The sequence below is a fragment of the Schistocerca americana genome, chromosome 1, assembly GCF_021461395.2.
Source record: "Schistocerca americana isolate TAMUIC-IGC-003095 chromosome 1, iqSchAmer2.1, whole genome shotgun sequence".
NCBI lineage: Eukaryota > Metazoa > Arthropoda > Insecta > Orthoptera > Acrididae > Schistocerca > Schistocerca americana.
Window position 1 is genome coordinate 873,846,606 of NC_060119.1, and position 24,159 is coordinate 873,870,764.

The 24,159-nt window shown below is 39.7% G+C and overlaps 1 protein-coding gene across 1 annotated transcript in view; it reads left to right on the plus strand.

Moving 5' to 3' along the window:
• The first annotated feature begins 254 nt into the window (after nucleotides 1–254).
• Nucleotides 255–24,159, plus strand: part of LOC124547188 (DNA replication licensing factor Mcm2) — a 49,547-nt gene continuing 25,642 nt past the window's right edge. The window contains exons 1-7 of the mRNA XM_047125091.1: nucleotides 255–358; nucleotides 1,130–1,266; nucleotides 8,306–8,365; nucleotides 8,495–8,658; nucleotides 21,824–21,909; nucleotides 22,005–22,399; nucleotides 22,480–22,672. Coding sequence (XP_046981047.1) covers nucleotides 356–358; nucleotides 1,130–1,266; nucleotides 8,306–8,365; nucleotides 8,495–8,658; nucleotides 21,824–21,909; nucleotides 22,005–22,399; nucleotides 22,480–22,672 — 1,038 coding nt within the window. The 5' untranslated portion in view covers nucleotides 255–355. The remainder of the gene's footprint in view (nucleotides 359–1,129; nucleotides 1,267–8,305; nucleotides 8,366–8,494; nucleotides 8,659–21,823; nucleotides 21,910–22,004; nucleotides 22,400–22,479; nucleotides 22,673–24,159) is intronic.

The window sequence follows — 24,159 nt, forward strand, 5'->3', positions numbered from 1 at the left end:
TTTCCCTTAGCAATTTCAACGTCATATTTTTCATACTGAGAAACTTTGACGTTGACGTGCTGTACCTTCCTGCCTCGTTTCGATCCTTTGACAGGCTGTGTGAATGTGGCCCTTTGAGATGTACTGTGGAACGTTTTGACATTCTGTTCCGCTCCGTTCTGTTCTGTCGAGTGTGAATCGATTCTTAATGGTGAAGTTGTAGAGTTTATCTTTGCTAAATGAAAGACTACTGTGTCATTTATAATCTTTGGAGGCGGTAACTTTTCCCGCGTAAATTGGTCATTGTTTGTGATATTGCTGTGTGTGGTGTAGTTTATTTTGACCAAATAGTGGGAATTATTGTTTTTGTTTTGCCATGGTAAGACGCCACATCCTGAACGATGCAGTTATTTATTACATTTTATCTGTTACATACGTGCTGTGATAAAAATTAATTTCTCCGCGTGACGACAAAAGTGAACACTCGTGGAAATAGCAGAAGTTTCGCATTGGATTTATTGCGTATCAATACTGATATTACTGCCGACGTATTAGTTGTTAGTAGATTTTTATCCTGTGATTCGTCAGAAACACCATTCGTTAGTATTAAATTCATTGATCGTTATGTATCAGTTGTATAGTTTTTAAAATGACTCGTGATGTAGAAAATTTGTGTGAAGTAATAGAGGTTTAGGTCAATAACTTGTAAGTGCCATCTGATGGGAAACCGGATTAGTGGTAGAGTTACGCACTTGCTACGCGATGTTAAATGAAATTACATTTTCAGTTTGTCAGTTAATTGTCAGCCAAATACCTCATTGAGGACAAGTGAGGAGCAAACATTGGTGATGAATTGCATTGGAAGAGCATTTGTTCCACGGTACCCTATATATGAGTTTTTCCAGACCACTCTGGAAGCTCACATGTTATTTGAGTAGTAAATTTAAGCGCATTACATGCGAATTCGTTGTGGAGTGGAAATTTCTGTGTGTAATTGCGGCAGAGAAGTTGCAAGAATCATTTATTGTGACCTGTTGTTACTATTACCTTTATCTAATATGTAAAGGCATCTAGTTGTAGTTAGTAGTTGAGTCACTTAATTTGTATGTAAATATGGGTTGTTAATAAACTATTGTGTTTCTTTCCCCAGAGTAATCCACCATCTGTTGTTCCACCATCACCTGGTGGCTCAGAAGATGGCTCAGACTTTGAAGGCCCATTTCGGATGCGCCCTTCTCGAGACGACGATATCCAGTCTCCCTTCACCCCGCATGATGCAAGTCGAGGGTAAGATCCACATGATGCCATGTAAAATAAATTATTTGATGCCAGAAGTTGCTAACCACACTCACTTGACAGAATCCAGTGTACCCCTCTGTGTATTAACTAAATTCTGTCATGTCACTCAACTTTGCCGTGAGCGTTTTTAACTTGATTGCTGACTGATTAACTACAGATAAATGGTAGCTAGAAGAAGATAAAAATGAACCACTGTTGGAGACTTCTTCGAGGAAATAGCAAACATTATCTTGAGCAAAGAACCATGTAGATTCAGTACCGTTGTGTCACTGTTTTTCGTACACCCCAAGAAGTTAGTGAGCATGCCACTGAAAGTCTTCATATTCCACAAGTGTTTATCTAATGTCATTAACTGATACTTTGTGGGGGATCGTGGGATATGGTTCAGATGTAGTGAGAATGTATGCCCTCCTGCGCTGTTGCTCATCAGTGGAGGGAGATGAGTGTTTTGTCTACTTGCATTGATGATATGAACTGTTTTACTTGATAGCGAAATTTGTTTTTTGGTTGTACACAGATCAGGGCAATATGGAAATGTCCAATTTCAACTGTATGCTTTGTCACGTGACGTCATCAAAATGTCGGACATACCTACTTCCACCATATAGAATATTGTGACCTTAACATCCTTAAAAGCACCTGCAAACAAAGTTGTATATGACTCCAAATATTTCAGTCCAGCAATAAAATGAAACTTTATGGGATAACCACATGAAGTAGAGGGTATGGCGGGGGCACGCTAAATGCACAGCAGTAAGATGACTGCCGTATGGTACACACTAAACTGAAAAATAACTCACATGAAATCCTTGGGAATAAAATGAAAGATATGTATACAAAAAACACACACAATTGGAATTGATTGATTTGATCTAAACAGCTCAACCAAAGGCAGCGATACCAAAATCCCCTTCCCTCTATAAAAACAAACAAAAGTAAAAAGTCTTGCAAAGGGGTCGACAGAAGCGTCCGATCCCACGCATCAGCTTTGACCCACGCGTCAGCTTTGACCCATGACGTAAGGGTGTTGTCGTGTGTGACATCATGACAGCGCGGAGTTTGGTTTGTGGGTGTGGCGTGTTTGTAGATGTCGTTGTGTTGTGGTTTGTTGTGCTCTCTGGTGGTATGTTCAGGGTTCTCGTTTGTGTGGTGTAATGGGCTCTGTTTGCTTTTGCTCATTAGCCAGAATTGTTCAAGTGTCGGCTGTGTTTGTAGTGGAATTCGTTTCAGTGAGTTAATGATTTTGTGTGAAGGTTAATTTAGTGTTGTTTGCTGTACATTGTGTGGTAATTTTAGTAAAATTAATCGGTTGTTGTTTTTGTTCAGGGATGGATATGACGGATAAAATTAACAGTGCGCAGGTCAACGGGAGTATTCGATCCGAATGTGGGGCTGTGTATGTTGATATTGGTATCGGGAGATGTTTTTGAGCTATATAGGCCAAGAGAAGTGTTTGATACTAATTTATGGGATCGGGAGCTGCTGTTGAACTATGTAGGTCAAGGGAAGTGTCCGATTCCAGATGATATTGTGTTTACTGGTATTTCAGGAGTTTTGTGATGTCGGTTTTTTTCGTCGTTTTGTATGGGGGTGGGTGTCTAAATTTGTTTATATTTACTTTGCCCCCACCCAAAACCACCCCATTTCCCGCGCTTGTCCCATTAGTGTCATTAGGCTTTTTGTGGAAAGTGTGTGTGTTTGTTTTTCGTTGTATTTTCGTCCTCATAATGTGTACGTACCGACTTTATACGAGCCATATTGAAATCGTGGTTTATGGTCGTTTCCGCCATATTTGTGACGTCATGGGTCAAAGCAGATGGGCGGGATCGGACGCTTCCGCATTTCCCTTGCAAAGTTCACTTGATATATACCAAACAAAGCCAATCATAGCAGTAACCTACAACTAGTGGTGTTATAGCTTAGGGATTATTAATGAATAATATTACATCGTCAGTGATAAAATTGTGTATTTTAATTGCCATGTTTTGGAGCTACAGCTCCATTTTCAAGGTCTGTCTGGCTGTATTTGGTGTTATATCAGATTTTCACCTAACGATAATAGAACGACTCATTTGTTAGATTTTACGAGATAAAATACAAATCAGGTGGGATTGATGAGAGAATACTAGATCGGACTTACTGTTATCCCCACCTTCATAATTGTAAATCCAGTACTCCATCATGTCACTGTAGCATTCATTATATATGCAGCAGTATGTCATGTAATACTTTCATAACATGTTAAATAGTTTCAAAATGTGAATGCAAATGTCGAAGTCGCTCACCACTGCAAAAGATGAAAATTATGTGGACAAATGCAAGTTTTGGTAATATATCACTGGATTTTCTCACTTTTTTCCTCATTAATCCCACTTGAGGTGTAGTTCATATCAATAAATCTAACACTTCTGTCTTTCTGTTACTATTAGGTAAAAGACTGAAGCTGGTGTAACACCCTGTATAGCCATAAAGTCCTCGAAAATGGAGTTGTAGCTCCAAATTGTGTTGTCAGCAATAGAAAGATTAAGATTTTTGATTGATGGTGAAACATTATTAATTAATGTTCTTGTGAACACAGTATGCAAACAAAATCTTAAGAATATGTCATACTTTCACGTACTACAAAATGGTACAGTGTTGGAGATCTCTAACGGCAGATAATTTCAGTTAAATGTGATGCATGATGCTGCGCTCACTCTTCTAAATGTCATCAATTGCCTGTTTGGTGTAGCCTAATTGAGGGAAGCAGAGAACTAGTCTTATACACTGCAGTGCTATAGGAACTGATACAGGCATGCATATTCAAATACAGAGGTATGTATCAGGCAGAATACGGTGCTGCGGTTGGTAACACCTATACAAGACAACAAGTGTATGGTGCAGTTGTTAGATTGGTTACTGCTGCTACAATGGCAGGTTATCAAAATTTAAGTGAGTTTCAGTGTGGTGTTATATTTGGTGTGTGAGTGATGGACACAGCATCTCCGAGGTAACGATGAAGTGAAGTTTCCCCACACGACCATTTCACAAGTGTGCTGTGCATGTCAGGAATCCGGTAAAACATCAAATGTTTGACATCGCTGTGGCCAGAAAAATATCATGCAAAGGCGGGACCAGTGACGACTAAAGAGAATCATTCAGCGTAACAAGTGCAACCCTTCTGCAAATTGCTGCAGATTCCAATTCTGGGCCATCAACTAGTGTCAGCATGCGAGCCATTCAACAAAACATCATCGATATGAGCTTTCGGAGCCAAAGGCCCACTTGTGTACCCTTGATGACTGCTTGACACAAGCTTCACGCCTCCCCTGGGCCCATCAACACAGACATTGGACTGTTGGTGGCTGGAAACTCATCCAAGTCTCGTTTCAAATTGTATCGAGCAGATGGACGTGTACGGGTATGGGTACAACTTCACGAATTGATGGACTCTGCATGTCAGCAGGGGACTGTTCAAGATGGTGGAGGCTCTGAAATGGTGTGGGGTGTGTGCAGTTGGAGTGATATGAGACCGCTGATACATCTAGATATGACCCTGGCAGGTGACACATACATAAGCATCCTGTCTAATACCTGCATTCAGTCATGTCCATTGTGAATTCTGACGGACTTGGGCAATTCTGGAAGAATAGTGTGACACCCCTCACTCTAGAATTGCTACGGAGTGGCTTCGGGAACACTCTTCCGAGTTTAAACACTTCTGCTGGCCACCAAACTGCCCAGACATGAACATTATTGAGTGCATTTGGGATGCCTTGCAACATGCTTTTCAAAAGAGTTCTCCATCCCCACATACTTTTATGGATTTATGGACAGGGCGACAGAATTTATGGTGTCAGTTCCCTCCAGCACTGTTTCAGACTTTGGTCGAGTCTGTGCCACATCATGTTGCTGTGTGATTGCGGAGGCCCTACACAGTATTAGGCAGATGTACCATTTTCTTTGGCTCTTCAGTGTAGCTATGCGTTATTTCTATTTTTTTGTAACAAAATAATAAGGAAATTGCATGTTAATCGCGGTGAGGAAACTTAGCAGTTTTCAAGAAAGAAGAGTTTTAACAATAAAATACACTACTTCAGTATTACAACAATTATAATGCAGATGTTGAGATAGTTCATTTGTGAAAATGCATGGTTTTGAGCCCATACAATTGTTTTGGTTTGTAGTGGTACTGACAGGTTTCTATAGCAATATGCATGTATGGTTTTTGCCACCTTGTGGATTTTGTGTATGAGGACTGTGGCATATGGATAAGTATCAGATCCATAAGCACTATTTTTTAAATTTATTATTCACTTTGTGTCTTGACTCTGAAGTCAATCATCTTCTTTTGCTTTCCACAGTATGTCTCTAATCAGCAAGAGAATGGTTGGGTGTCTTGTCAACAAGAGAATAGTTGGGAGTATTATCAAGAACTGTTGTTGTTGGTGTAGCTACATAACAAGCAAACGGTTGTTGTAGACTGATTGTACAGGGGAGTCCCTTGGCTAAGAGAACTAGGACCATCAATTCCACTGAATAAAATTTGATGAACTTTCTTTCTGGTGTCATTCAGCATTACACAACAGACAATAGTAATATGTAGTTTCTTTGTTGTTGAGGGAGGACTAAAAGCTGTGAAGGAATTAGAGGCTGAGGCTCATGAGATAAAGTGTGAACCCTGCAACTATAAGAACTGAAAAGCAAAATTTCATTTTGCACTGTGAGATAACACTCGACAACAAATTGCCTGAAACTACAGCATAGTACAAACAGGAAGTGTCATGGTGGGAAATGATGGGTGGTTGCTTGGACTGCAGGTTTCCTAAGAATGGTTGAATGAGCTCTGTGCCTTCCTCACACACCTCACCCCCCCCCCCCCCCCCCTCCCATAATTCCTTCACAGCTTTCAGTCCTAAAGTAATTTTGAGCAGCCTGTAGAAATAAGTGCTGCTGTTCATTGCCAAACTATGAAAATCAAGCTGGCATGGGTCTCTTGCATGTTACATTGTTGCTCCTTCAACAATAAAGAAACTACATATTGATAACGTAGGAAAAGACAAATTGCTACTTACTGTAAAGAAGATACATCAAGTTGCAGGCAGGCACAATTAAATATGTACCTGTCTGCAACTTGGCATTTCTTCTTTACAATAAGCAACAATTTGTCTTTTCCTACACCGATGATATTCCTACCTGGAATTTCGATTGTTTTGAGACTGTGTGTTGATTACTTACAAGTAATCCAAACAAAATGTTAAGCGATATGTTGTAAAGCAGTAGATATGATGATTCTTCTGCAAAGTTGGACCAAACAGCAACCTTGGTTGATTAGCAAGCCTCATACAACTATTCACATAATCCTAACAGAGTATTGCAAATTGTACATAGCAAGATGTATTTCATTATATTTTAAGAATGAACCGTAACTGTTCACTGGTACAAATTGTCTTCTGCAAGCATATTGTCCATCCCCTTAGCCAAGTGATTAGCACATCTGACTGCCACACAGTCAATTACAGGCTGGACTGGAGATTTTCTCCACTTGGGGACTGTGTATTGGGTTGTTCTCATTGTCATTTCATCATCATTGGCATGCAAGTCGCCTAATGTGGTGTCAACAGAAGAGACTTGCAACTCTGTGGCTGAACTTCCACAAGTGTAGGCTCCCGGCCATCAATGCCACCACAAGCATCTTAACATATTGCTGGCTTTTGATTCATGGGTATAAAGCATAATTCTCTGCCTAATGTTTGTCTTCCACCCCTGGAGATTTCATCAGAGGCATTAATACTGAAATCTTAGGTAGATAATTATGCCTTGGATCATGTCCTTATGCCCATAAATCTATTCTTATCAATATTGCAAACATTGGCATGAAAGCCTGCATTGCATGATCATAGTAATGCAGTTGGTTTTTCAAAAAAAGTCCTTAGAATATATGTCCAAGAGAATTTACTGCCTGTTATTTCACAAATGATCCTTACAGTTCTGAAACAGATGAGATATTCTACACTTAAATTGCATGTTCGTAACAGAGAAGGTAGTCTCAGGCAAACTTTTTTCCTCCAGGAGCAGGGTGAGAAGTATTGTGCAGGATACTATGACATATGAGAAGCCACAGTGATGACATAAAAAACGCAGAAGCCAACCAGCCCTGTGTGGACAGTGGTGGCCGGATGCAGCCAGTGATGCAATTCTTGAGAAGAATGCTTACGGGGAGATTGGAAAGACATTGGTTGGAAGTAAAGAGGAAAAAATATTTGATTGACCAAACCAGCTAACTGATTGTATCATACTTTCACTCACTCAATCACGCAGTAACATTGCCTTCATCAGTATGTCACGCCCTCACAATGACACATGTTATGATCTTTGTTTTTGTCTCATTGGTACATAATGTACAAGCCACTGTGTTCTCTGTTCTGATAATGATGAGAAATTTTATAAATGTCTTGGTTTTAATAAAACCATTATATTGCCCTAGTGGGATGCTGTGAGACTGGGAATATTTGTGGTGTTTTATACTAACAAAGTGTTTTCGTTTTAAATTTATCACTTTTTCTCATTAGAGGCTACTGAAGCCAGTCTCCGCGACATACTTTTGAGTGAGGTGGCATAGTGGTAAGACGCTGGGCCTGCATTTCTGAAGGGGCACATGCCAAACAGTTCTTTTGAAAGAATGTGAGCAATTTCTTTCCATATACTTGTACAAACCTACCATCCACCTTTTCTGCAATAATTTCATTGTCAATGGGGCATTTAATTCCCTTTCATCCTAGACATGGAAGTACAATGCGTTGGTGGGTGAATATGCAAGCAGTAGGAACCAATAGTTCAGAAATAATGTGATTATTGTTGTAGCCATGTCACTTGTGTGAGTGTGGGTGGATGTTTTTATTTTTTTAATCCCCTTTATAGAAATATCCACCCATTTAAAAATCATCTGTAATTTAATAATTATCCAATGATATTTATTTGTTAAATGTATTTGCATGGGATGGGAATAGAATATTTGTCTACTCTTTTATATTTCATTGATTTTCAGGTCAGGGGCAAGTGATGAGGAAAGTGATGGAGAGGAGCTCTTTGGAGACAATATGGAGAAGTAAGTTTTTAGACTTTTTTTATTATACTTCAGCTTTGAGAAAATACCTCTTTTGCTGATCTTAATGTAACATGTGTAAGTAGAAGCTTTGGTTTGGGACAAGTGACATTGAAATGGTTTTGCTTGCAGTGATTATCGTGCAATACCAAAGCTGGATCGATATGCAGATGAAGGCCTGGATGATTTTGACTACGATCCAATATCAATGGCAGATCGTTTGGCGGCTGAAATTACAATGAAAAGACGTGAAAGAGAAGCAGATGCTCGCCGAGATGACTTTCATCTTATTTATGGTATGTCAGTGCCTCTTTGTTGTGAAAGTTTGTCAAGTGCCCTGTCAAGCAAATGTGTTATTCTGTTTGTTATCTCTACTTTAGCGTACTCTACACTTACCTGTTACTTAACCTGCCTATGCTACTAATAATCTAATGTAATCCTGAGTCCTACATGACGTTCCCTTCAATATTACAGTGATGCTTGAATTGGAATAAAGAGCTTTTGGGCCAGTTCTCACGTAGAAGATATTTTGACAACTTGTCAGGAGTAGAGACTAAAACTGATATTCCTTACTGTGTTTCATACAGATTCAGATATGTCACCCCTAATAGACCCTACCATAAATTTTTTTTACATCAGAAACATTGAACTTAATTGTACCACTTGAACGCTTACAACAGTTGTGTCATCAAAGGTGTGAACAGAAATCACCGCGCAGTGGTTAGCACACTGGACTCGCATTCGGGAGGACGACGGTTCAATCCCGTCTCCGGCCATCCTGATTTAGCTTTTCCGTGATTTCCCTAAATCGTTTCAGGCGAATGCCGAGATGGTTCCTTTGAAAGGGCACGGCCGATTTCCTTCCCAATCCTTCCCTAACCCGAGCTTGCGCTCCGTCTCTAATGACCTCGTTGTCGACGGGACGTTAAACACTAACCACCACCACCACCACCAGAAATCACCCACTGAAATCCAATATGTGCTAGAACAACAATTACATTTATTCTCATGATGTCACATCCAAACTTCCACCTTTCAGCCTAACGTATATGTCGAGCTGTGCTGCACAATATTGTCTCACACCAACCTAAATTCCAGAAAATGTAGGAACCATATAAATACTGCCAGTGTTTTACTTATGTTTGTGCTCATGTGACATTTCATATTATCTTACGGGTGCCAAAGCTGGTATCCATTATCAGTCAGTTCAGCCAACCTGTAAATTTTACATTTGAATTAATGATAAATCAGCCTGCCACATGTTTAAGGGACCAAAGGTAAAGAATACGTTAGAAATAAATCTGTAGGAAACACTGCTCAGAATGCGAAGGGTATATAGTAGTGAGAGATGTGTTGTTGGAAGTGTATTATATTGCCATTTTATTAGAATTCCATGAGATGTTAAGATGTACACTGTGGATTAATTGCCATAAAGTTCAAGAACAATGGATTTATAGTTGTGGTACAAAGCACAACTATTGTAACTTCTAACCTGTTTGTTATTTTCATGTTTGTGATTGAAAGAAAAGATTATGATGGGTTTCAATTATGAGATAATGTAGGTCACCAACTGGAAAATCTCAGGTGTCTTGGAATGCTAGAATTATCAGTTTGTGATGATATTGTTTCACAAATTATTCAGGATTTTTGGAAATAAATATTCTGGTGCCTGTCGATGCAGCATTGATGTTAGCGTAAAAACTAATTGTGAAAGTCGGTGACCTTTTTGTCAGCAGTTAAGCAACATATATACAACAGAGATGTTAGTTTGTTGGCTTTCCATGTATCTGGAATTAGCCCAGACAGTCATGATTTTCTAGTGCTATCCAGGGTTGCAAAAAGTATGGGTTTGAGGATTTTATGACTGACGTGGATTTTTCTTTTAATTTTAGACCTGTGTTTTTGTCATAATATTTCTAATCATTGTCTTACTGCCATGCCTGTCTCAGCCAAGCTTGCAGCAAATGCTCACATCGACAGATCTGTCTGTTTCACCACAACTTTTCAGTTAGTCATTTGGCAACACAACAGGGGCATTGTGTGTGTCATTTTCATGTGTGAAGTAACACTCGACGAGTTTATCATTTTAGATGTATTCATTTTTTTCTCTCATTGTTTTGTTTAGCAGTAGGCAAAAGAAAGTAAAGTGTGTGTTTGAGGTTAGCCAGCAACAGGAATACAAATTTTTGAAAATTTGTAATAATAGTAACAATGAACAGATATGTTGTTGTTGTTGTTGTTGTGGTCTTCATTCCTCAGACTGGTTTGATGCAGCTCTCCATGCTACCCTATCCTGTGCAAGCTTCTTCATCTCCCAGTACCTGCTGCAGCCTACATCCTTCTGAATCTGCTTAGTGTATTCATCTCTTGGTCTCCCTCTACGATTTTTACCCTCCATGCTACCCTCCAGTACTAAATTGGTGATCCCTTGATGCCTCAGAACATGTTCTACCAACCGATCCCTTCTTCTAGTCAAGTTATGCCACAAACGTCTCTTCTCCCCAATTCTATTCAATACCCCCTCATTAGTTACGTGATCTACCAATCTAATCTTCAGCATTCTTCTATAGCACCACATTTCGAAAGCTTTTATTCTCTTCTTGTCTAAACTATTTATCGTCCATGTTTCACTTCCATACATGGCTACACTCCATACAAATACTTTCAGAAACGACTTCCTGACACTGAAATCAATACTCGATGTTAACAAATTTCTCTTCTTCAGAAACACTTTCCTTGTCATTGCCAGTCTACATTTTATATCCTCTCTACTTCGACCATCATCAGTTATTTTGCTCCCCAAATAGCAAAACTCCTTTACTACTTTTAAGTGTCTCATTTCCTAATCTAATTCCCTCAGCATCACCCAACTTAATTCGACTACATTCCATTATCCTCGTTCTGCTTTTGTTGATGTTCATCTTGTACCCTCCTTTCAAGACACTGTCCATTCCGTTCAACTGCTCTTCGAAGTCCTTTGCTGTCTCTGACAGAATTACAATGTCATCTGCGAACCTCAACGATTTTATTTCTTCTCCATGGGTTTTAATTCCTACTCCAAATTTTTGTTTTGTTTCCTTTACTGCTTGCTCAATATACAGATTGAACAACATCGGGGAGAGGCTACAACCCTGTCTCACTCCCTTCCCAACCACTGCTTCCCTTTCATGTCCCTCGACCCTTATAGCTGCAATCTGCTTTCTGTACAAATTGTAAATAGCCTTTCGCTCCTTGTATTTTACCCCTGCCACATTCAGAATTTGAAAGAGAGTATTCCAGTCAACATTGTCAAAAGCTTTCTTAAGTCTACGAATGCTAGAAACGTAGGTTTGCCTTTCCTTAATCTTTCTTCTAAGATAAGTCGTAGGGCAGTATTGCCTCACGTGTTCCAACATTTCTACGGAATCCAAACTGATCTTCCCCGAGGTCGGCTTGTACCAGTTTTTCCATTTGTCTGTATAGAATTCCCGTTAGTATTTTGCAGCTGTGACTTAACTGATAGTTCGGTAATTTTCACATCTGTCAACACCTGCTTTCTTTGGGATTGGAATTATTATATTCTTCTTGAAGTCTGAGGGTATTTCGCCTGTCTCATACATCTTGCTCAACAGCTGGTAGAGTTTTGTCAGGACTGGCTCTCCCAAGGCCGTCAGTAGTTTCAATGGAATGTTGTCTACTCCCAGGGTGTTGTTTGGACTCAGGTCTTTCAGTGCTCTGTCAAACTCTTCACGCAGTATCGTACCTCCCATTTCATCTTCATCTACATCCTCTTCCATTTCCATAATATTGTCCTCAAGAACATCGCCCCTGTATAGACCCTCTATATACTCCTTCCACCTTTCTGCTTTCCCTTCTTTGCTTAGAACTGGGTTTCCATCTGAGCTCTTGATATTCATGCAAGTGGTTCTCTTTTCTCCAAAGGTCTTTTAAATTTTCCTGTAGGCAGTATCTATCTTACCCCTCGTGAGATAAGCCTCTACATCCTTACATTTGTCCTCTAGCCATCCCTGCTTAGCCATTTTGCACTTCCTGTCGATCTCATTTTGGAGACGTTTGTATTCCTTTTTGCCTGCTTCATTTATTGCGGTTTTATATTTTCTCCTTTCATCAATTAAATTCAGTATCTCTTCTGTTACCCAAGGATTTCTACTAGCCCTCGTCTTTTTACCTACTTGATCCTCTGCTGCCTTCACTACGTCACCCCTCAGATCTACCCATTCTTGTTCTACTGTATTTCTTTCCCCCATTCCTGTCAGTTGTTCCCTTAGGCTCTCCCTGAAGTTCCCTTATGCTCTCCCTGAAACTCTGTACAACCTCTGGTTTAGTCAGTTTATCCAGGTCCCATCTCTTTAAATTCCCACCTTTTTGCAGTTTCTTCAGTTTTAGTCTTCAGTTCGTAACCAGTAGATTGTGGTCAGAGTCCACATCTGCCCCTGGAAATGTCTTACAATTTAAAATCTGGTTCCTAAATATCTGTCTTACCATTATATAATCTATCTGAAACCTTCTAGTATCTCCAGGGTTCTTCCATGTATACAGACTTCTTTCATGATTCTTGAACCAAGTGTTAGCTATGATTAAGTTATGCGCTGTGCAAAATTCTACCAGGCAGCTTCCTCTTTTATTTCTTCTCCTCAGTCCATATTCACCTACTATGTTTCCTTCTCTTCCTTTTCCTACTGTCGAATTCCAGTCACCCATGACTATTAAATTTTCGTCTCCCTTCATTACCTGAATAATTTCTTTTATCTCATCATACATTTCATCAATTTCTTCGTCATCTGCAGAGGTAGTTGTCATATAAACCTGTACTACTGTAGTAGGCGTGGGCTTCGTGTCTATCTTGGCCACAATAATGCGTTCACTATGCTGTTTGTAGTAGCTTACACGCACTCCTATTTTTTTATTCATTATTAAACCTACTCCTGCATTACCCTTATTTGATTTTGTATTTATAACCCTGTATTCACCTGGCCAAACGTCTTGTTCCTCCTGCCACCGAACTTCACTATTTCCTACTATATCTAACTTTAACCTATCCAGTTCCTTTTTTAAATTTTCTAACCTACCTGCCCTTTTAAGGGATCTGACATTCCACGCTCCGATCCCTAGAACGCCAGTTTCCTTTCTCTTGATAACGACATCCTCCTGAGTAGTCCCCGCCCGGAGATCCGAATGGGGGACTATTTTACCTCCGGAATATTTTACCCAAGAGGACGCCATCATCATTTAATCATACAGTTAAAGCTGCATGCCCTCGGGAAAATTTATGGCTGTAGTTTCTCCTTGCTTTCAGCTGTTCACAGTACCACAACAGCAAGGCCGTTCTGGTTAGTGTTACAGGGCCAGATCAGTCAATCATCCAGACTGTTGCCCCTGCAACTACTGAAGAGGCTGCTGCCCCTCTTCAGGAACCACGCGTTTGTCTGGCCTCTCAACAGATACCCCTCCGTTGTGGTTGCACCTACGGTTCGGCTATCTGTGTTGTTGAGGCACACAAGCCTCCCCACCAACGGCAAGGTCCATGGTTCATTGGGGGGGGGGGGGGGGGGGGGAGACCGATATATAGCACATTATTTACAGTAGAATTTTCTGTTACTCGGAAAGGAAAGGGCGAAGTCAGCTTAATAACAGCTAAACACTGGAGTGCTATCAGTGCTACTGGTTCACCACACATAAGAGATAATTTTAAAGTGAAAGGTGGGAATAACAGTGTTCACGAATGTGCTGCTAAAGAGGTGGTATTTTGAGACTACACTGCTAGGCACAAAACTCATTTTCAAGACGTCAGCCGACACATCTGAACTGTTTAAAAAGTTACACGACCCAAAATCTTCATCTGATAGAACAAAACATCAGGCAATTACTGTTAACAGGATTTCGCTGTTTGTATTTGATAATGTGTTACACTGTTTGGAAAGCATTAATTGTATAACAATAACAGTGTTGAGCTCTAACAGAACTGAAGTAAAATCTGTTCCGATTGTTGTAAGATGTGTCAGTGAAGAGGAAGGAATCGAAGTTAAACTTTTAAATTTAGATGAAGTGTCTGATGAAATTTCTCAGTGGAAAAATAACACACTTGAAGAAAAGTTGGTTTGTTATGCTGCTAATAACACTAATTTTAATGGTGTGAAGGGAAAGGGGAATGAAAACAAGTTCAGAAAAGTTATTTGGAGGACTGCGAATTTGTGGTAACTGATAACAAACAAGTATTAGCTTAGTACCACAAGGTTCTGTAGTTTGTTACCTGCAATATAATTATTTCCATTTTTGATTGCCTAAAATCTTGTGAAAAATAACCAAAATTATAATTTGATTTTTGAAATTCTATAAATTTGGGTACGGTGATCTACAATTAGTTAATAAGGTACACTCCTGGAAATCGAAATAAGAACACCGTGAATTCATTGTCCCAGGAAGGGGAAACTTTATTGAGACATTCCTGGGGTCAGATACATCACATGATCACACTGACAGAACCACAGGCACATAGACACAGGCAACAGAGCATGCACAATGTCGGCACTAGTACAGTGTATATCCACCTTTCGCAGCAATGCAGGCTGCTATTCTCCCATGGAGACGATCGTAGGGATGCTGGATGTAGTCCTGTGGAACGGCTTGCCATGCCATTTCCACCTGGCGCCTCAGTTGGACCAGCGTTCGTGCTGGACGTGCAGACCGCGTGAGACGACGCTTCATCCAGTCCCAAACATGCTCAATGGGGGACAGATCCGGAGATCTTGCTGGCCAGGGTAGTTGACGTACACCTTCTAGAGCACGTTGGGTGGCACGGGATACATGCGGACGTGCATTGTCCTGTTGGAACAGCAAGTTCCCTTGCCGGTCTAGGAATGGTAGAACGATGGGTTCGATGACGGTTTGGATGTACCGTGCACTATTCAGTGTCCCCTCGACGATCACCAGTGGTGTACGGCCAGTGTAGGAGATCGCTCCCCACACCATGATGCCGGGTGTTGGCCCTGTGTGCCTCGGTCGTATGCAGTCCTGATTGTGGCGCTCACCTGCACGGCGCCAAACACGCATCCGACCATCATTGGCACCAAGGCAGAAGCGACTCTCATCGCTGAAGACGACACGTCTCCATTCGTCCCTCCATTCACGCCTGTCGCGACACCACTGGAGGCGGGCTGCACGATGTTGGGGCGTGAGCGGAAGACGGCCTAACGGTGTGTGGGACCGTAGCCCAGCTTCATGGAGACGGTTGCGAATGGTCCTCGCCGATACCCCAGGAGCAACAGTGTCCCTAATTTGCTGGGACGTGGCGGTGCGGTCCCCTACGGCACTGCGTAGGATCCTACGGTCTTGGCGTGCATCCGTGCGTCGCTGCGGTCCGGTCCCAGGTTGACGGGCACGCGCACCTTCCGCCGACCACTGGCGACAACATCGATGTACTGTGGAGACCTCACGCCCCACGTGTTGAGCAATTCGGCGGTACGTCCACCCGGCCTCCCGCATGCCCACTATACGCCCTCGCTCAAAGTCCGTCAACTGCACATACGGTTCACGTCCACGCTGTCGCGGCATGCTACCAGTGTTAAAGACTGCGATGGAGCTCCGTATGCCACGGCAAACTGGCTGACACTGACGGCGGCGGTGCACAAATGCTGCGCAGCTAGCGCCATTCGACGGCCAACACCGCGGTTCCTGGTGTGTCCGCTGTGCCGTGCGTGTGATCATTGCTTGTACAGCCCTCTCGCAGTGTCCGGAGCAAGTATGGTGGGTCTGACACACCGGTGTCAATGTGTTCTTTTTTCCATTTCCAGGAGTGTAGTTCTGAAACTGGAAGCTAAATGTATCGCACCAACAGCAGCATTTCAGGCATATTCTGAATTAATTGATTGGTTTTAAGGGGAAAAAACCACAACCTTGTAGCACCTTCTGCCAAAGAATTACTATTTATTCTAAAAGAAAGTAATTATTCTCGGGAGCAGAAATCAGGCTATATACACTCCAGGAAAAACCCTGGAATTTTTTCATCTGGGGGATAACTGGGGAAAGCGTAGGAATTTTTCATTGTTTTAGTTTTCAGTTAAAGTTTTATAATATTGACTGGTAAGAGCTGATACTGTACCAAAGAATATTACTGTTTCCAACTACTGCAGAGTAGTACTGCAGCAGTAAAACAAATGAGAGAAAATAAATACATAAAACTTAAGTTGCAAGGGAAATCTGCCATTTACAGCAACAAGATATGCTGCACATAAAGCTCTGCCAGCTACAAAATTTGTCAAAGGCTTTAGGACGTCTATGTAACACATCATAACAAACTTGCTTTAAATTAGTGTGACGTCACAACTATTTTCATTATGTATGTATGAGCAGTTGGTAGCAGGCTCTTGTGCATGCGCAATTGAGTCGCGTATGAGCAGTACCTTCTCCTGCTTCTCGTCACTGAAGTGTGGCTGTTAGTTTCATTGGCAGTAGCATCAAGCAGCCAAATGCTGCCTGGAAAAATTTTTATGGCATGCCCAAGCTGCAAGATTTGTGCATGCACTGAGCAGTCTGGGTTATAGTGGGAGGGGATACTCTCTACATGACCCATGTTTACGTATAGTGATTTTGCTGTTTCCTCTTCATTTACAGCTTTCGTGTCAAATAAAAACAAAATGGATTTATGTGGCTGGGAGCAATCAAGTGAATTAAAATACATCCACCTAGTTACAGAAGGCTAAAATATGTTACTAGTTTCAATTTTGTGATCTTATTTTATTTCCATATTTTTGTAAGTCAGGCAGTAATTGCCTTTCAGAAAAATCAAGTTTTTATTTGGTTTGCTAAAGAAATTTGGCTTTTATTAATCTTTTCTGTTGAGGCAGTCAATTTACTTGAAAACAAGTGTTTCATTCCACACTATTGACTCTTTTTCAACTGTTCACTGAATTTCAAGTTAATGTTTTCCTGGCACATATGGCAGTATGCCTTAATAAAGAACTATACATGAGATAATACATTACTGTACTCCAAGAAAGTTAACAACCTAAAAACCACACTGAAAAGCTTAGTATCAGGTTGCAGCCTACTTCATTATGAATCTGGATATATGAGTGTACACTTTAAGCCAAATTGTGCATTGCAGTATGGTTTATGAAATTCCATTACTCTTTGAGTATCATCTGATGTCGTATTTCCTTTATGACGTAATGTAAGATCTTTTAATGCTTTATACATATGACTATATGGTTTTCTATGACGCCATAGCTGCGCACGTGCAGAACGCGTGTCCACATGTCTTCTGGTGGTCACTAGCAGCAGCTGAAACAAACGTATTTCTAACACATTGTGGGAAAATATTGCTAACGGTGACTTGAAAAGCATAACTTTCAAAGTAAATTCCCTTTTACACAAGATGAATTATATTATTTTTGAGAATGTGCGATGATTTTCATAAACCACAGAGCATTTGACTCTCATTTGAAAGTTAACTCTTTGAGGACCAGCCACTAAGAAGAATTTCAAGCCCAGAAGACCGGAAATTTATGTCGTTCCTTAAAATTTTATTGGCACATTTGTGTTACGTATTTTAAAGTGTAACACACACAAAAAGACCAATATTATATGTGAAAGCTAGTTTTTCTTGTAGCTACACTATTTGTATTAATTTAAACCAGTAACTTTTTCTATTTGTGTGTTTGCACTGCTTAACAGTGATATTGCTACTGGCTGACATCATCACGTGTCGTATACTCTGAGTATCTTCTGTCATTGGCTGGTGAGCTCATGTCACGTGAGCCGTGATTGACTTTCAAAAATGCAACGCAAATCTCGATTTCAATGCTTTGGAAACTAATCTGCTGTGTTTGGTGGAATTCGAATTTGTACTTTCGTAATATGAAAATATGCAGTGCACATGATGCTGCGCATCAAAGATCTTTTGTATATTTCTGTTTTCTAAAGCACCAAGAAGTTCTACGCTGGCATATAAAACCTTAACCATTCAAAGGATTGATTAAGTTTTACAGTTCTGAGAGCAAGTATGCTGCATTTAACAAGGAAAAAGTGTATTTTTAACCAGGAAAAATCCAGAAAACTTTTTTCTTGTCTGTGTATACACCCTGAGAAATTCTTCTCAAGCATAAGCAATTATTATAACCCTAGTATCCAATAATTAGATTTGTGGAGAACCAGTTTTAATGAAGTTTGTAAATTTCAGTAGATTAATTTATGAACTGAAATTGCATAGTCTGACTTAGAAGAGAGTGAAAAAGTTGTTAATGAAATTATAGAAGATCCCATAAATACTGATGAACTATTTGATGAATGTTCATTGTTGAACAAAGTAATTTAGAACAAAGGGATAGGTTGTGGTTAAAGTTCTGAAAAAGAACCAGGTACTATTGATGAGAGGTGGAGAGCAGTTTTCAGGTGTTTCAAAAGACCGATTTTTCATATTGCAGTATTTCAAAAATGGTTCAGTATGCAGTGTATATATCTGAGACATCAGCTCCAGTTGAAGGATTCCATCAATTATGGGGAACATTTGGTCTGCGGAGAGGAGTGGACTTACCGTAGTGGTAAACATCTGGTAAAAGTTGAAATTAATCAGGAACTTCCCAGTTGTCTAATGAAAACGAACAAACCATTTCTGACAAAGTCTTATCTAGGGAAAAATATACCTGAAGAATTAAAGTACAATGTTTGAGTAAACTCTTAAGACTCCAAGAAATTTGAAAAATATGCTCTGCATTGGACCCAAAAAAATATGGTAAGCCTATTATTTTCATTTATACTTTAAACAGACCTTTCGTTAGTACTTGTGCTCATGAACATTTGTTGCACAATTTTGTGCTACAGTCTGGTTCATAATAGATGAATTTATGAATTTGGTGGTGGTGGTGGTGTGTGCGTGGGGGGGGGGGGTGCTTTTTACAGGATACTTGTTTTCACTGGGCTGTTGATGAGCTATAACTGGTAAAGTTCAGTGTCAATTTTTAGTTGGCTGATATCTCTGTATGCCAACACCATTTGATATTTCTGGACATCTATTTTTTACATTGTGTTCATTATTCAACTATTTGAATAACATACGCGAGTGGCTTCAATAGTGTATCATAAATAATGACAACACTTTATCACTGTTGTTGTATAAAGTCCAAAGTAACTTTTAAACCCTTAACATAATACCCTGAGCTATTTTGTTTGTATTATTTTGGCAGAAACTTAAAATCCAAAGTATACTCAGGCTGCTTAAGAACAGACCATAAATCTTCTTATATCTGCTTCTGCACTGACAGTTATCTGTTAAGCCAATACAGAATATATATATATGATACTAGATTTGTAGCCTGGATGTCATGTTTTGGTTGAGATAGTTGTTACAAGATATTGTCTTCACTGTGTGCATCTTTGGATACTTGACAACAAAATGCGCACTTTCAGACTCTCCTGTATTGCTTAGGCAATGCTTTCAGAAAAGGATGGCTATATGGAGACTGAAAGTGACGACAGTTTGTCAGTTGAATGACAAGTGCTTGTAAGTGGTATAAGATAAATATATCCACTTTGCTCCAGGAAGTTCCTCCAAACCATTGTGAAATGCATGATTAGACCTAATAGCTACACAGAAACTAAAAAGAATGACTTCAAGTTTTTGGATATTTTAGTCAAAGTCCAGTGCAGGAATATACTTGGGATTTTGTTATTGGAGATCTTCAAAATTTTGTAATTAATTATTTCGAGCTTTAAAAGCGCTCTATTTTGTATCTATGTGTCATTCATTCATTCTAGGATGTTTTTCATTAATAAACAAAATCTTACCGTCTGGAACATAATTTGAAAAATATATGACATACCGTATTTACTCGAATCTAAGCTGCACTTTTTTTCCGGTTTTTGTAATCCAAAAAACCGCCTGCGGCTTAGAATCGAGTGCAAAGTAAGCGGAAGTTCTGAAAAATGTTGGTAGGTGCCGCCACAATTAACTTCTGCCATCGAATATATGTAGCGCTACAACAGGCATGTCTTGCAGGCACAAAGATAAATACTGGCGCCAAAACCTCTTCGCCAGTAAATAAATTAAAAAAAAAAAGAAAAAAAGGTGGAAAACGAGCTTTTTTCTCCGCTCCGATTTTCGACCACTGCACTTTCATACATTATCCAACGAAGTAAATAGAAATTTCGTATTGTTCATCTTCTAGCAGCACTTCAGTGTACTACGAAAATCCAACTGGCAAGACTGTTTGGAGTGTTTGTCAATATGGGAAACTTTACGTCCTGAATTTTTTCCTACCTGTGAGAAGAGATGGTTGCTACTAGGAACTTTTATGAATTGTGAATCACATGCAGTATTCTCTTCACCATAAGAATAATACGAATATAAACATTTTGCCATGTATTCTTTCGTGTTTGCTGCTGTCTCATTTAAATCCTGTCTGCCTAATAAACAACGAAACTAGAGCGAGAGCACAGCAAACGCGGAAGAATACACAAATCATGTCATGTTTATATTCATATTATTCTTATGCCTAATAGTGATACAGTCAGAAATGAAGCACGGCAATTGACTAGATTTTTAAATCTAAGATGACTCTAATTTCTGTGCAGAATATAATGTACTAAAGAGGCGTCTGCAAAGATTTTCAAACGGAGAAAAATGTTCGCTAAACTCTCGTTCAGAACATCTTCCATCATATGCAGTCTATTATTTGGTTCTTGTTGATCATTATCAAAGAAAGCAGCAGTGTAAGTAACCGCGCACAAGAGCAAGCCATTATCAGAATGCGACAAACAATGCATGACACAGTACAGTAATGCATTTTCAGCTTAGAGTGACGTAAACACATAACGGCACTTATCAGATCAAAGAAAAATAAGCAATCAATTCAAACCAGACAAAGCACATGAAAAAGGAAGGGTACCCGTATAAATACAGACGGAGCACCTGACGCATAGCAATGGCTTCCTGGTAAAGCTTAACTGCTAAGCTTACGACTCAAACCAAACTACTGTAGCTGTATCGTCATTCGTTCGACCTCAATTGTGTCTCGTATCATAATGGACCAACTTAGTTTCGAGTTGGAGGTGTGGCCTAAAACTTTTATCTCCCCTTGAATTTCGAGTCTCAAATTTCAGGTGCGGCTTAGAATCGGGAAAATTTTTTTCCTTGATTTCGAGTCTCATTTTTCAGGTGCGGCTTAGATTCGAGTGCGGTTTAGATTCGAGTAAATAAGGTAAACTAGTAACCTGAATAATGAGTATAAATTGGTAACACGTGAACACTTGGTTTAATGTAAGTAGTGATCTTACAAAATTGTATATCTGTTTATTGTATAGTGTAAAAACGATGCCAATAACATTAATTCTGAACATTTGTTTGAAAAACTCATATTATGAATAAGGTTTTGTTTTTGTAAAGAAAGTTGAAGCACATAATTGTTTTTAGTTACTTTAAAACTCTCAGCAAGAGTAATTCGATATATCCCATTTATGCTTTTTCAGATCCAAGTGATGATGAAGATGCGCCTACAAAGAGGAAAAGGAGATTGGCAGAGAAGTCTGCTGCTGGGGAGCTTGGAGAAGATGAAGTAAGAATCAGCATCTTAAGCAACCCAATGTCGGGTACTTATTTGCCTCAGATGGAACTTTAAATTTTTGTTATAAAACTTATAATTCCTTTCAGATGATTGAATCCTTGGAAAACCTTGAGGATACTAAAGGACATCCAATTAGAGAATGGGTCTGTATGTTAGGTCCACGAACTGAAATAATGAACCGTTTCAGGCATTTTTTGCGGACATATACTAACAAAAAGGGTCAAGCAGTGTATAAAGACCGAATTCGTCGCATGTGCGAATACAATCAATCCAGCTTTGTTGTTGACTTCCCACATCTAGCATTCAAAGAACAAGTGCTGGCATTTTTCCTTCCTGATGCTCCAATAGAAATGCTGAAAATATTTGATGAAGTAGCTACAGAGTTGGTGTTTAACATATTTCCAAGTTACGGGAGAGTTACAAGTGAAATTCATGTCAGAATTGCGGAACTTCCACTTAAAGAAGAGATACGTTCATTGAGGTAAATATGTAAATCACAATGAAATTATACTTAGTTGTGGACTGTTATTGTCTTTACAAATAGGCCAATTTTTGTCACAGGAAAGTGCATCTAAATCAGCTGGTCCGTACTAGAGGTGTGGTTTCAACAACTACTGGTGTTCTGCCACAGTTATCACTTGTCAAATATGACTGTAACAAGTGTGGCTGTGTGTTGGGTCCATTTGTACAGAATCAAAGTGAAGATCTTAAACCTGGATCATGTCCAGAATGTCAAAGCAGAGGGCCTTTCATGGTGAGCATTGATTTTAATTATTAACCATACTACAAGAAATTTGGATGCGTCTTTATAATATTGGATTATTTGAAATAATTTATTGAGCAGATTTGACTTGCAGATCAAACATTCTCACTAATTCAGTTTTGACTGAAATTTTGTATTTCTTCAAATGTAAGTGAACTGTTTATCATGACAGTAATATCGTATGTATCAAATTGGATGATTGCAGTATATTTAGTTTGGTCAGATATGTGGCCATTTGTATATTGCTACCCTTTCTATTCAGCGTCTTGCTTCATTCACAGCATCTTACTTCATTTACTTAATATTCCTATCATGTTTACTGGAAATGTGATTGTCCTCTTATAACATTGTCGTGTGTCTCTTCTGTATATGGTGTTACATTGATAACAACTCGAAACACAGCCCAACATATCAAAAGTGATCATCTACATCGATACTTTGCAAGGCACTGTACGGTGTGTAGCGGGGGGTACCCAGTACCATTGTTAGTCATTTCCTTTCGTGCTTCACTCCCAAATAGAGCGAGGGAAAAACGACTGTCTATATGCCTCTGTACGAGCCCTAATTTCTCATATTGTATCTTCGGCATCCTTATGCGCAATGTATGTTGGCGGCAGTAGGATCGTTTAACAGTCAGCTTCAAATGCCAGTTATCTGAATTTTCTTAATAGTGTTTCTCGAAAAGAATGTCGTCTCCCCTCCATGAATTCCCATTTGAGTTCCCGAAACATCTCCGTAACACTTGTGTTGTTCAAACCTACCTGTAACAAATGTAGTGGCTCACCTCTGAATAGCTTCAATGTCTTCCTTCAGTTTGACCTGGTATGAATCACAAACACTCGAGTACTACTCAGGAATAGGTCACACCAGCATCCTCTTTGCCGTCTCCTTTACAGGTTAACCAATCTTTCCTAAAATTCTCCCAATAAACTGAAGTCCATTTGCCTTCCCTACCATGGTTGTCACATGCTTGTTCCATTTCATATTGCTTTGCAATGTTACACCCAGTTATTTAAACATCTTGACTGTGTCAAGCTGGTCACTAGTAATACTGTATCCTAACATTATAGGTTCGTTCTTCCTACTCATCCACATTAACTTAATATTTTTGCACATTTAGATCTAGTTGCCATTCATCAAACTGAGCCGAAATTTTGTCTAAGTCGGCTTGTATCTTCCTACAGTTGCTCAAATTTGGCACCTTGCCATACACCACATCATCATCAGCAAACAACCACAGATTGGTGCCCAGTCTGTCTGCAAAATCACTAATGTATATAGAGAATAGCAGCAGCCCTATTACACTGGGGCACTCCTGACAATACCATTGTCTGATGAACACTCACTGTCCAGGGCAGTATATTGGGTTCTATTACTTAAGAAGTCTTCAAGCCACTTGCTTATCTTTGAACTTATTCTGTATGCTCATACCTTTGTTAACAGCCTGTGATGAGGCACCATGTCAAATGCTTTCCAGA